This window comes from Dermacentor andersoni, chromosome 8 (assembly GCF_023375885.2).
Source record: "Dermacentor andersoni chromosome 8, qqDerAnde1_hic_scaffold, whole genome shotgun sequence".
Lineage (NCBI taxonomy): Eukaryota > Metazoa > Arthropoda > Arachnida > Ixodida > Ixodidae > Dermacentor > Dermacentor andersoni.
Genome location: NC_092821.1, coordinates 85,585,419 through 85,599,862, shown reverse-complemented (window position 1 = coordinate 85,599,862; position 14,444 = coordinate 85,585,419). Strand labels below are relative to the sequence as shown.

Genomic DNA, 14,444 nt, shown 5'->3' with positions numbered 1-14,444 from the left:
TCGTCATGCATTCGCTGTCATACCGCTTTCGAGATACCGTCCTGGTCGTTCAATTGTCATCATTGTAACATCGACATCTGACTCGTCATGGCGTCATACGTCGTCATGTCATGGTTGCCATGCCGTCGTCTTCATACCACCTTCGTCGATCTATCGACGTCATTCCTTGTTGGTCATGCTATTGTATTTATGCTGTCGTCATTCAATCGTGATCACACCGCTGTTCTCATGCCGTCGTCGTCAGATATCATGGATACGCTGTCTTACCGCCGTCTTCATGACATCTTGGTCGTGTGATCGTGGTCATTCCCGCTTCATTTGGTTGTCCTCATACCGTCGACGTCACGTCATCGTCGTCATCTTATTATCCGCGTGTTGTCGTCGTCACGTGGTCTTTGTTATAACATCGTAATTATTTAAGAATCGACGTCTTATTGTAATCATGCCGTCGTCATTACACGGGTTTGTCGATCGATCGCTATATCATTCCTTCTTTGTTATTCCATCGTCACTGTGTTGGCATCATGAAGTCCTCGTTATGTCTCCACGCTCACGACGACAACATGCAGAACTTATTTGCTGCTTTGCTCATTTCTGTATCTGCTTGCTGCTAGAGAGCGAATCCCGAAAGGGGAAACAAATGCTAACCGAATGGAGACGGCAAGTGATTTGGTTTTGGCGCTTGTTCGCGCACCTTCCCTGAGTTCCAAAATTTATATTTCCAGACTGCGCATCCCCGGACCAATTAGTAGAACGGTCTGCCTCGAGACCCTAGTAGCAAGGATGTACCCTAGTAGTAAGGACTCTATACAGCAAGGATGGGGCCACACACCCAATTTAGGATTTGGCAGTGGAACTGCCGGGGACTCCACCATAAAAGATGCACCCTGCAGCAGTTTGTTCGCACTCACAAAGAGAAGCCACATGTTATATTATTGCAAGAAACGATGACTTATCAGGCTTCACTCCAGGGATACAAAGCTCTTGCTCTCCGTGGGGATGGCAGAGGAATCTGCACATTAGTCAGTAGCAAGTTTACTTTCGTCGCAAACGATCGGGGTCCGGCCTAGCAAGACGGAGATCTCCCTAGTAGAAGTCATCCCAAGTCAATCCAACATCTCCAGCATTTTTATACTTAACGTATACAGTAGCCCGAGCGATCACAGACAATGTTTAAAAACCATCATCACTAGGGCAAGGAAACTCGCCGGAAACTCTCGACTGGTTGTGGCCGGCAATTTGAACGCCCCCTTTCACGCGTCGAACTACACACACGACACGCTCAAGGGCAGAAGCCTGTGGCGGGAGATGCGAGACTCTCTCTATTGACGGACCCAGCCTTTCCCACCAGACGCGGCACCTCCTCGACCAGGGACACTATCCCGGATCTCGCCTTTGTTAAAAACGCTGGCTCAGCTGTGTGGTCGAATCTGATCATAGACCTCGGTAGTGATCATTACATCACGGCCACCAGCTTACAAGTGGAGCAGAAAAGAAAGAAGGCCTTCTCGGTCCCTGACTGGGACAAATTCCGTGAGGCTCGCAAGGCCCGCGCTGCCCGCGGAGAAAAGCCGGAGAGTCCCGTCCAGTGGTCCTAATTCTGCAATATGTCTGCTCCACCACCAAAACCGTAGAGCCGGATCTACAGACATACAAAATGGATAGCAGGCTAGCACACCTTCCCGAGGCCAAGCAATCACTTCTCGAGAGGTGGAAAAGCCAACGCTTGAATCGCCAGCTCAGAAAAAAAGATAGCCGAGATCAACAAGCAGATTGACGAGCACTACCAAGCCCTGTGTAGGCAGCAAGGGGACGAAATTTGCAATTCAATCGACAGGCAAATGCGCACGGGAGGCAAGTGGAATCTTCTCAAACACTTGCTCGACGACTCCGGCATCAAGTCAAACCAAAGAAGTGTCTTCGCTAAAGCACTCCACGAAGCCAAGAAGTCGTCTTCGGAGAGGACGTGCTGGAGATGCTAGCTAAGAAGTACCTGCCGCTGAAAACTGAGGCTGATAAGGCGGCATACCCTGTATACAAAGGGAAGTCAAGCTGTGCGCTGGACGAGCCTCTCAAAGTCAGTGAAATCCGCCGCGACCCTACAGGACCTCAATGGTAGGTCAGCACCCTGCGCGGATCACATTAGCAACAAGGCTCTCAGAAACCTAGAGGACACATCGATCGAGTTTCTCACAGATGAGATCATTCGGATTTGGGAGGAGGGGATTGTACCGGAGCAATGAAAGTTGGCTAAGGTCATACTCATCCCAAAGCCCGGTAAACCACCGAGCTTGGACAACCTCCGCCCCATCTCACTCACGTCGTGTGTGGGGAAGGTGGCCGAGCACGCCATCCACGACAGAACTGCCGAGTATATCGAGACCAACGACGTTTTCCCTCAAAACGTGATAGGTTTCAGGCCAGGCCTCTCCACCTTGGACGCCATGAAGCTTATCAAGATCCAAATCCTGGAACCCTGCACTCGGGACACGAGAGCCATCCTTGATTTGGACCTGGAGAAGGCCTTTGAAAACATCCGTCAGGAGTTCGTTCTCGACGCCATCTCCAAACTCGACCTATAGGCTCGTCCTTCCATGCCTTCGTCAGGTCTCTCTTGAGCAAACGATGAGCCATCCTCAAGGCTGAAGATTTGGAATCATAGAAAATGGAACTGAGCAGAAGAGGCACCCCCAGGGGTCAGTTATGTCACCGCTCCTCTTCAACATCGCAATGTTCGACCACTCGAGATACCTAGGCAAGGTCCAGGGCTTCGGTCACGCGATCTATGTGGACGACGTCAGTGTCTGGTGCGTGGGTCGCGGGTGGCAGTGATGGACAAGTCGGAGCCGCTCTCCAGGAAGCTGTCGACACTACAGAGCGCTTTCTAACAGACACGGAACTCCGGTGCTCCCCAAAGAAATCGGAGCTCCTTCTCTACAGCCCAACTAGAAAGGGCCGCAAGCCACAGAACTGGAAACACCCCACTGCAATCGACATTAATCTCTACACCAAGTGCGGGGATCCGATTCCCAAAGTCGCGTCCATTCGAATCTTGGGAATGACACTCGAAGGGGCGGGCACAAATAGCATCACCATTCACAAACTAGCAAAGAAGACGGATAGCGTCATCGGTCTAATCAAGCGGGTAGCTAACAGAAGGAGAGTCCTGAGCGAAGCGAATCTGATAAGGCCAGTCCACGCTTTCTTGTTACGCCGTTTCACGTACGTATAGCGGCCATGCACGTCTGGAAGAGGGCCGAGCGAGACACGCTAAATGCCATGATAAGGAGGGGGATCAAGAGCGCGCTCGGACTACCAAACTACACACGCACCGACCGACTCCTCCAGTTGGGTATTTATAATACACTGGAAGAAATTGCAGAAGCTCAAGAAAGGTCACAGATTCTCAGACTCTCCGGCACCAGGGCGGGCAGGCGACTCCTAACAGAGATCGGCGTCCCCAAAGCCACTGCCGAAGACGCCTACCAGGGCCTTTCGAAAGAGCAGAAAGACATCATATCCCCAGCCCCGCGCAATATGTATCGCCAGCGCAACGCAGAAAGATGGAAGGCCAGGGTAGTGGCGCTCCTACGCCGCGCGACAGAACTCCCTGGCGGCTGCTGCTTCGTTGACGCGGCCCAGTATGGCAACAGCAACAATTTCACGGTAGTGTCGATCAACCACAGGGGTTCGACCGTTAACGCCGCTTCGGTACGAAGCACGTCGTCGCGTGCGGCCGAGCAAGTGGCCGTTGCCTCGGTCCTCCTGGACGACAAACATGCCAATATCTTCAGCAACTCCAGGGCAGTCATCCACGCCTTCAGCGTTGGCGCCATGTGTAAGGAAGCCTGCGGCATCCTCGACGGCAAAAGCATCGCCTCCCACATTCTCACGTGGTTCCCCGCTCACATGGGATTCATCACGGGAGGCCCCACCATGCAACCTCAACCAGCTGGCCCACTCCAAGGCGCGAGGTCCCACTTTCCGCGACCATGGAGAACTCCACCGCAAGCCCGCAGTGGTGGAGAACAGAGATCAACCGACCACATGCAATGAAATTACGCAGCACTTTTATATCGGCAGGAGAGACATTCACCTTACCCACAAGAAGTTAAACACAGCGCAGGCATTGACCCTCAGATTACTGCAAACAGGCTCGTATACCAGCCCGGCTTTATTCCACAAGCTTTATCCCGACACTTATGCCAACAGTTCTTGCAGGCACTGCAATGACCTCGCTAGCCTAGATCCTATGCTTTGGCGTTGCCCCTCGTTACGAGGCGCAGAACAAATCAGTGAGGACAAGTGGCTCTCCGCTATAGTTGCGCCCCGATGCCGGGGCGCAACTATGGGCTGTTTAGAGGGCCCACGATGTGGCGGTCGGGCATGGCTTGAATGTCCCAACGTGGAAGCGGCCCGCAGCGCGATGAGTCGCGTACCTCAGGACCTTCATTAAAGTTTTGCATCCATACATTCATCCACATGATGATGATGATGATGTCCTTGATTCAGCTGGTTCTGCTACCTCGTTCTTCTTTACTTCTGTGTAGTCGACATCTCCATACCCATTCGGGTGGTAGTGGCCAAGAATGCTCGCTTACCCCTGTGACTCAAGTCTTCCAAAAGAGCAGACACCCAGGGCCAAATATCCAGTGACCCAAGTTGTATATTCGGCAAGACAGCCGATTATGTCTCCGTCCCCACTTAGCCAGGGGGGTCGGGGACGCAAACAAAGGTTCGCTTTATAAAATGATGTCCGAGGTCTCGTCACTCATAGAAATGGTAATAACTAGATAAACAGGAAAGAGAGGCACGCTACAAAGCCGACAAGTTTGTTATAATAATAACGTTCTTCTTTGCCGTATCCCCTCAGTGCAGGTATGCGCCGTCTGTTAATGTGGCAGCAGAAGAAGAAGCCTGGCGGTGTGGTCTACCGGCGTGCCCTGCTGAGTGGGGAGGAGGCGGTGCGCGTCGACCCATTGTATTCATGGCGGACGCGTCAACTCGGCAGAGGGAGTCGGCCGCTTCGGGCAGCGTCACCCAACATTTGAATCCTGACCAGGCGGCGCCGGCTGAGAAGCCGCTCAAGATCACCAAGAAGAAATCGAAACAAGGACTCAGAAGGTAAGAAGTATTCTCTGGTCATATATCCCCCGTGTATTTTTACAATGCATGGGTCCGCATGACCATGGATCCGCATGACCATGACCAACAATGGGTCCGCATGACCATTCCACTCCTGATCGTTTTACACGTGTGGCGCTTTTCATGGTGCGCTACCTCCTCCTTCTCTTCTTTCGCACACAACTGCGACAGATGTCAAAGCAAAGATGTCATCACACCAAATCCGCCTCATAAAAGGCCAACTGGAACGAAATTTTGGCCCGCCTAAGCCTATTTTAAGATAATGTCGATAACAATTAAGGAGCCTCCGTGTGATATTCGATGTTTGAAATACGAGCGGAAGGGCCACAAATAATTCACAGAAATCGCCTTATCGCAAAATTAGCCATTTTTATACCGGAACGTAAAAGAGTGTCCCCATTACCGCACACCGGATGTGACGAGTGACTTTGAACGAACGGCTTCTCGGAATGACTAGAGATAAGGCGGCTCCTGCGGCTATCGGTGGCGCTATGAACAATCGCGGAGGGGGCGAGCCAGGATTTACGTCATAGCGACAACCTCTAGATGCACGCGTCGTCTGCTTAGGTGCTGTTTGAAGGTTACAAACAAGAAAATTACAATTACCAGCCCTGTGGCTTGGTCAAGAATCCTTCAGTGGTATATACTATTAATTTATACGAGATTTATACGAAATTTATACGAAATTTCTTTGCAGTTGGGCTTTAAAGAGGAACTAAACATTAATATAATGTTAAAGCAGGATTCTATCATTTTCTGCTTGTCATTTTTTTTTTTTGTTCTCGCATTGAATGAAACTTCAAGCACTTCCGACCTTTAAAATATACTGTCAAACATCAGAGCAGCCCAAATCTTCATATTTATTACACGTTTCTCGGAAACAGTTTCGCTTTAGTCGGAGTAGGGAAGCAAAGCAAGGATACCTCATCCATCATGGGAAGAACGGCGCCAGAAGGCAAAGACGTGAAAGAAGGCGACGAAAACCGCTGACTTGCAAATGAAGTCTTATTTCGGAAACAAGCGGGTTAATTAGGGAAAGCAGGAATTACACAACTTAAAAGAATTACGGCACGAAACCACCCTCGATGATTATTTAAACCAGTGCGAAGCATTTATTCCTTGCACGTGGCGTACAGCCTAAACGAACTCAAGTCCTCCCGGAGAAACGCTCGCTACTTTCGCTCGATACCGATTGTTGCATGTGTAAGTAGAGGCCCACGCGCAACATACTGCACCTAGCACGATCAAGCCACGTCTATTTGTGGCGCGTACACCCTTACCGGCGAGTGGAGGAAGGAGGCGCCAAGCTAGTAGCCGCATGCGAGCGCGCATCGGCGACAACTGCGACCTTGGGCAGCCTCGCTTTCTACCTTGGCTCTGAATGGGCATAGAAATGCTTCGAATTAAAAAAAAATCTATGATATGAGCCACCTCACACGTATTTTATAACAAGAGCGACATAGCTGCGGTCACTTAATTCGATGCGAAGCGGACTAGTCAAGATGGAAACCTAAACACTTCCAGATATACGTCTCTTCGCCTTGCGATTAGGTGATCGATGCTTGACTGACACAATTTGTGCGTTCAACTGACATGAAAAACGCGTCCAATATCGCTCTTGGAAGTTGGGCCTTATGTCGATGCAACATCTTAATCCAATCAGATAGGGAAGTACAACGACACATGTGACAATGAACCACCCAGTGCGAGCCTGTTCCATTTCTGACCATGAGCTCATGCTCTTTAATCACGCTTCTGATGCTTTTTCATTGGTGCCCTTGCAATTGGACTGATACGCAGGCACACAAAAAATATTAAGCATTGCCGCCGTCATGATGCATCGCTCCTACCCCACGGAGATATTCGTACAGTTCTAAAAATATTTAATGTCGATTTAGCGGTGAACGCGAGGGAAAGGCGCTAGTACTTTGTCTCACCTTTTCGAGCTACCGCATCCATGACTTAAACCGCGTTTACCAGATTTCAAAGTGTTGTCCAGGAGCTCACTCGACACACGCCCTGCCTCTTTGAGGAGCAAATGCAGCTGACGGTGGATTGGAACAGACCACCGTAAGTCGAAAAAAGAAAGCGATATATATATATATATATATATATATATATATATGAGACCGGGCTGTCGTGCGTCCCAACCCGGGAAGCGAGTGGCGTCGCATCTGCCGCAAACGGTCGCCGGCGAAAGTTCACCAGTGCGATCCGAAATGGATGTTGTGCGGTGGCCCGCACCCCACAGCGTCCAAGGAGTGCAGGGACAAATTTCAAGTTTCCTATATCGTATATATATATATATATATATACGCAGACAAATAAATGATCTTTTAAGCTACTCGTGCCCTCTCTTCCCACGCAGACGCACACGTCTCCACATGTCCGGCTCCTCACACTTCACACTCATACGATTTTTCCCACTTTGGCGCTTCTAGTGGCAACGCATTAAAACTGAAACTCGAACAGCAATGAACGCCTTCTGCGCGTAATCATATCGAATGCGACATGTAACCGCTCTGTAGCTGGTTTTTAGACATAGCGTACTATTTAGTGTACGTCTAGAAGTCGGGATTAACACGCTGTTGCAAATTCAGGCGATCTAGAAACGAAGTAGCGCATTGCGATAGTTTCCAAATTGATGGCGTTTCAATTTTTGAGCACTGAAAATAGACTTAACGACAAATAGCAGGTTGCGCATGTTCACGTGCCACTAATGGCACTCGACCCTCGCGCGGTAGGCGGCATACGCAGAACGCCTATGCCGACCGACCGGCGTCAGCTCAGTTGTCTTCCAATCGGTGGCAGCGTCGCTGTGTGTCCACTGTGGGCGCTATATGAAACTGCTCCCATAGCATTACATGGAGCTTCATCAGCAAAATAACAGTATTGAAGGACCCTGGTCGTATTCTGTTATGTCTATGCCCTATTACAAGGAAATCTGCTGCCAGTTCTTTTTGCCCGTGTGTTCCTGATTGCAATTGCGTTTCGTTAACATAATTTCTACCTTCTCAGTAACGATTTTTAGGCTTTTTCCTTGGTGTCAACCTGTGTTCTGTTAACTAATGCTCCCCTGCGGCAATTAACTCGCATGCAGGGTTGTGTCCTGGACGACCGAGACCGTTGACAACGAGAACCTGAACCGAAAAAGTTCAAAGTGCTGCTGCATCTACGTCAAACCGACCAAGTTCGGGGAGGACTCGGAGGAAGACGTCGACGAAGGGGATTGCGAAAACTGCCGCGGCCACTTCCCCAAGGGCCGCAGATTCCACAAAGATGTCCACAAAGACAATCCGCACGCTGGGAATGCAGACTCTGTCCAACGGCAGCCCCAAAATGCGCCACTCCCTGCGGGGTTGGGTCCGGAACATCCACCTCGGTAACATCAGCTTCCTCCCCACTCATTTGAGTGCATACGACACACCGCTATCCAGGCGCTTTGCCTAGTGGCGAGTGCGTCGGGGAGTTGCTGCGACGGCTTCAAATTCTATATGCGCAACCGCTATGAAATTGTGCTGTCTGGGCTTCAGAAGCAGCATCTTCCATAGTAAGAGTCACAGAGGTCGCCGCCACCGAGAAGCATTAGAAGGTGACTCTGGCAGACCAAAGCACGGCGAATTGGGCATTCAGGTGCAGTGATATTTGACGAGCGTGGTGGGAGCCCAATGTAGTCGTCGTGAATTAGTGACCTGATGCGATGAAATTGCCGCATCTTGCTATCTCTGCTGGGCCGCACAGATATAACTACAAAGGAGCAAATCCAGGCCTTCTGCATACAAGTGCGTATCATGACTGAGTGCACCTACATGACGTTGTTATAAGGCAGCAACACTTTTGGGGTTACGCGGTAGGCTCCATTCACTACAAGGAAGAACTCTTCTCGCGCTAAACATAGGACACTGGGGAGCATCAGGACAAGTTTTCGGTTGGCTGCATACAAATAAACATGGTAGCGCCAGGACTCTGAGCGATATGCTCTAGAAAATTTCATTTAGAACGTAGGTAATTGACGTTCTATAGCGATATGAGGATGCGTACCTGAATACATGCACTGTGGCTCCATGTATGTTCAAAGCGACGATCGAGTTCCTTTTAGAAATTGTGTATTTATGTGACAGCATGTTTCTCTGCCACTGATCGTGCATTTACAGTGACCCTGCTTTCTGCTTAAGGAATTTATTAAAGCACTTGATTATGGGTTATGCAATTTGCACTGAATAAGTACTGTAGTGCGTTTGAAGAATGTTTGGCAGTGGGACATATCCGAACTCTTACAGCGACGCTGTACCTCTAGCTTTACCTACCGTCCAAGAAAATTCTCGTGTCGTTGTGGCAAAACACTCCCCATATGTGGGCCGATGCCGAAGATAGTGCAATACCACCCCGACCCGCGGCGGTGGTGAAGCAGGTGTCAAGCACTCCCCGTACGTGGGCTGATCCCGAAGATAGTGAAATACCTACGCGACGCACGGCGGAGGTAAAGCAGGCGTTAAGCACTCCAGATACGTGGGCCGATCCCGAAGATAGTGCAATACCTTCGCGACGCACGGCGGAGGTAAAGCAGGCGTTAAGCACTCCCCATACGTGGGCCTATCCCGAATATAGTGCAATACCTACGCGATGCACGGCGGAGGTAAAGCAGGCGTTAAGCACTCCAGATACGTGGGCCGATCCCGAAGATAGTGCAATACCTTCGCGACGCACGGCGGAGGTAAAGCAGGCGTTAAGCACTCCCCATACGTGGGCCTATCCCGAATATAGTGCAATACCTACGCGATGCACGGCGGAGGTAAAGCAGGCGTTAAGCACTCCAGATACGTGGGCCGATCCCGAAGATAGTGCAATACCTTCGCGACGCACGGCGGAGGTAAAGCAGGCGTTAAGCACTCCCCATACGTGGGCCTATCCCGAATATAGTGCAATACCTACGCGATGCACGGCGGAGGTAAAGCAGGCGTTAAGCACTCCCTATACGTGGACCGATCCCGAAGATAGTGCAAGACCGGCCCGACCCTCGGAGGAGGAGAAGCAGGCGTTAAGCACTTCCGATACATGGGCCGATCCCGAAGATAGTGCAATCCGGCGGGACTCGCGCTGGAGGTGAAGCAGTCGTTAAGCACTCCCCATATGTGGGCCGATACCGAAGACAGTGCAATGCCGGCCCCACCCGCGGCGGAGGTGAAGCAGGCGTTAAGCATTCCCGATACATGGGCCGATCCCGAAGATAGTGCAATCCGGATGGACCCGCGCTGGAGGTGAAGCAGGCGTTAAACACTCCCGATACATGAGCCGATCCCGAAGATAGTGCAATGCCGGGACGACCCGCGGCGGAGGTGCAGTTCGCCATTAAGGGGCCCACATACAGAGCTTCGCTGGTCATCCTTCTTCACAGAGTGGAAGGGCACTGAGATTTTTTTGCGTAGGGTGACCGCAGATGATTGGGATTAAATGCGAAGTACCTTCAGTGGGGCAGTACATCAGCTTGCAGTACTTGATAACGTCTGCACGTTCCAGGGCGGGCATTCACAGCGCCCTACGGGTATACGCCCAACAACGCTGACTTTGAAATTCATTAAGGAATTAACATGTAGGAGGCACTCATGCGCCAGCTTCGGATTAGAGGCGTTCACGGGTGATAGCTTACCCAGAGAAATTGGGCGCTGATTTAGAGCCGTTCGTGCAGTGGTCCTGTTCCCCAAAGTTCACTTTGTAGGTAGTCTTTCTTCTTTTTTTTCTGTGACATAAGTTCGTCACGGTGTACCACTTTGTTGTCTGATGTTCTCGTTCATTTGGGAGTTCTGATCACCAATATGTCGGTCTGCGATCGGGCCCTTTTTGTTGACTAGGATACTAGTAACGCCTACAATTTAACGCATGATCACACGTGCACGCTATAGACCGGTGCAGGGAACTCGCTGTTGCAATGTATAGACAAGTGGGATTGCGTAGTTGAGTATAAAGAACAGAAATGTTTACCTGTGCTGGCGCACAACAGATCGCACCTAGTGCTGAGACACCAAGCTATGACGTATCCCAGTGGCTAGGGCCGCTGAGCTCGAGGTCGCGGGTTTGACCCCAGCGGTGGCGGCCACATTCCAATGAGGGCGGAATACGAAAACGCTCATGTGCTCTGGACTGAGTTCCCGTTGAAGAAACTGCCTTGTACCGCTACATTTGCATCTGCTACCTGGCGTTCTACCGGGTGTAATATTATGCGAGTGCAATGCAAGACGTGCACGTATCGAAGCTACGCAGCGCGCATGTCACATTGCTTGTCTCCTCGCGCGCTAGGATGCGTTCATGGGGCATTTTACAGGAGCATGCTGGCAAGTGCGGGCGTGACTCAAGTTGTTATCCAATAAGATCCGCGTACTTGCTATGCAGTTGACGTAGCTTTCTTTTGTTCTGACAAGAAAAGTGTAGGGAATGTCCTTATCGTAACGCAACCGTTTTGCTCAACTTCTGGTGCAACAGTAAACTTTGAGTAGAGTTCAGGGTTTTGGTTCGGTCTATGGTGTACGATGCGACCCCACTTCGCCGGTATCCAGTGGAGGCAAGACTTTAAGTACGTACGTGCAACTCTCTCTCACTATCGCAATAATAATAAAGTCTGGTCTGCGGAAGTTGCAGAAGTAGAACGTAAGGTTAACTGGCAGGGACGGCAGTTGCCCAAGTTTAGCCGAGCTGAAGCTTGCAATGTGTTCCTAGCAGCTGGACTTATGTATGTCCTGCAGGTATTACATTGTTCGCGGCTTAGGTTGCAAGCTTTCCATCGTGTGTTTGCTACCTATGCATGGAGCTCACGTGTTGAGGCCATGCGACGTGATAACCAGTTTTTTTTCTCTTGAGAGTGGAGGGTTTGACCTAGTTCACCTTTTTGTTAGACAGCTTGTCTCCCGGTTATTCTTCTTTTGTGATTTAAGCGGTCCACTTCTAAGAGAGATGTTGCAACTTCGATTAATCAATAACCTTCAAAAAATAGTTGTCGCGTCATCTGTCAGATGCACCACGGGCTTCTTGGGGCTTCGTGAAGGAGGTTGTCGAAAGCTTTCACTTTCTCAAGGCTCGCTTTAGTATGGATTACATTTCCACTACCTCCCGCAAAGAAATTTCTGCTGCACTCATAGACACATTGTTTCCTGTTCCCCATTATTGTGCACCTTATTTGGAATGTCATTATCTAGATTTACTTAAGTGTATCCGTCGAATCATGATTCCTCTAGGTATTGAAACTTCTTTCTTTAAGTTCTGTTCGAGAATCCTTCCTGTCAAAACCTGCTTAGAAAAAAATCACTAGCCCTTCCCCTACCGGGAACTGAAGCTAAGCGAAGCTTGTCCTGCATGCACCTGGCCTTCGTCACGGTTAAGTATCCCACATATAACGGTGCCGGATGGCTTCGGCCTCCCACTCCCTCAGCGCGGGATCTTCTTCTCGTTGCTGTCGGATTGCCTGGGCTCAGGCGACTCCACGGGCGAGTTCTCATCACCGCTCGTCGAACGTTGCCTGTTCCTTGGAGGAGCGCAGAGCGCGTGGCGTCGCCTCCGTTTTCCGAGACTAAGCTGAACGGAAACGAAGCCGCCGCACTGAGCGCGAAATACTTTGCTGCCCTTTCCCTCCCTGGTGGAAGCGAAACGGCTGTGATTGGTGGCGCGTGTGGTGTCAGCGCGCGCATCTGCTGCTGTAATGCTTGCTAGTGATTCACGTTCAGGCGCCAGCGCAGCTGTAAACTCATCAAACCGCCATTTATGAGCCAATACAAGCTTCGCTTGAAAGAGGGGTTTTCGTGCCTTGGTTGGAAAATTACAGCTTGTGTCCACAGGCTGAAGCGATTGATCCCTGTTTTGTAGATTGTAGGGATGCCGTGTTGTTCTGGGACATTCTCCAAAGGACGCTTAAAAAGGATTTAGATGTCACACCATACACAGTTCGCTTCTTACCCTTTAAAGATCCGTGTGACCCACCATATGGCATGTTCATGGTGATTGACCTACATAGCCTTTGGCGCAGTAGAATGTGTGACCGGCACGCTGAACCACCGCGATGCATTCGGTCGTTCCTTCAGGAATCTGTTGCCTACGTTCGTAGTGTGTGCGCTGCACAGGAAACTGCGCCGGGCTGGATGCCTTTATTGGACATTTGCACGTGTTTGCCTGACTTTTGAATGTGTATTCAGCCACATTAAATTTCTGCAGCGCTTTTTTTTTCTTATTTTGCTGAAGATTCTGTTCCCATATAACAAAGAAAAAACGTGTGGGTGTGGCTCAGTGGTAGAGTAGCTGACTTCCACGCAGCAGGCCCGAGTTCCATCCCGGTGGGAACAGGATGTTTCTTTTTTTTTTGCTCATGCATTCCGGCGATAGCTACTACGGACACCGGACACCGGCGGCAGAGGTGAACGCGAAGGCGGCGGACGCCATCGCCACCCGCAACAGCTGTTGGAATGAGTCCAAAACGGCTTCCGGTGTAAAAGGCTTCTGTTCGCTTTGTTATGGGAAGTAGGGAACTTGGCGTGGTAACAACGGTTCTGAAAATTATTCGATTCCATGAATATGCGAGTTGTTTTAGACACAAAAGCGTTTACTTGAAAATAGAGTCGAGTAATATATTTTTCGTGGCCATGCTTTACAGTGGATACCAGAAATTGTGTGATGAGCGCGGGTAAGTTTTTTCGTAAATGAAACAAATGAGCGTTTTAATAACATGTTTAGCATCTAAACAGCCGAAATGGCACGACGGCTGAATGGTGGCTGGTGAGTGCCCCAAGCACGTTAAGGTAGTTGGATTTTTACTAAGCAGGCTAGTGTCAATATATGCTTTCCCAAAATCAGTAACAAAATAACTGCCGTTTTCGTACTGTTGACACGCAAATCCGAATGGTACAGTAAAGAGAAACACTAAATCAGTTTGAACTGGTTTCAGGTGATAATTTGAATATTACAACTGAAAGCAAAGGCACAAGTTGCTTTTTTTTTGTATTTCGTGAGGAAATCTTTATCACAGATGTCAAAAGTATCTTGTGGCCTTTGGGCAGCCTTGGGCTCAGTAATAGTTCCGTAAGTTTGCCATGTTCAGTTCTTGGCCCCTGTAGAACACAATGTTGTCAATGTTTTGTCGACAACAAATTACTCAGGCGCAAGCAGGCACCGCCATAATCCATAACGTGACGCCGAGCACATCTACGCACTTTATAAGGTGGTGTGGCCATCGATCTTTCCTTCTTGCGTCATTTTGGTTTTGCCAAGCGTATTCCTCCTGCAAGAGAGGAGTTTTTGGTAATAAATAAGCGTAATTTACT

The 14,444-nt window shown here is 49.9% G+C and overlaps 1 protein-coding gene across 1 annotated transcript; it reads left to right on the top strand.

Moving 5' to 3' along the window:
* Window positions 1-4,854: 4,854 nt before the first annotated feature.
* LOC126538706 (E3 ubiquitin-protein ligase PPP1R11-like) lies at window positions 4,855-9,327 on the top strand. The gene is made up of 2 exons (XM_050185427.3): window positions 4,855-5,124; window positions 8,246-9,327. Exons 1-2 carry the CDS (start codon window positions 4,988-4,990, stop codon window positions 8,529-8,531), a joined length of 423 nt encoding a protein of 140 aa, XP_050041384.1. The 5' UTR covers window positions 4,855-4,987; the 3' UTR covers window positions 8,532-9,327.
* The last annotated feature ends 5,117 nt before the right edge of the window (window positions 9,328-14,444 follow it).

Coding starts and splice junctions, on each gene's coding strand:
- LOC126538706 (XM_050185427.3), top strand. CDS start 4,988: ATGGCGGACGCGTCAACTCGGCAGAGGGAGTCGGCCGCTTCGGGCAGC. Junction 5,125..8,245: donor TCGAAACAAGGACTCAGAAG/GTAAGAAGTATT, acceptor ACTCGCATGCAG/GGTTGTGTCCTGGACGACCG.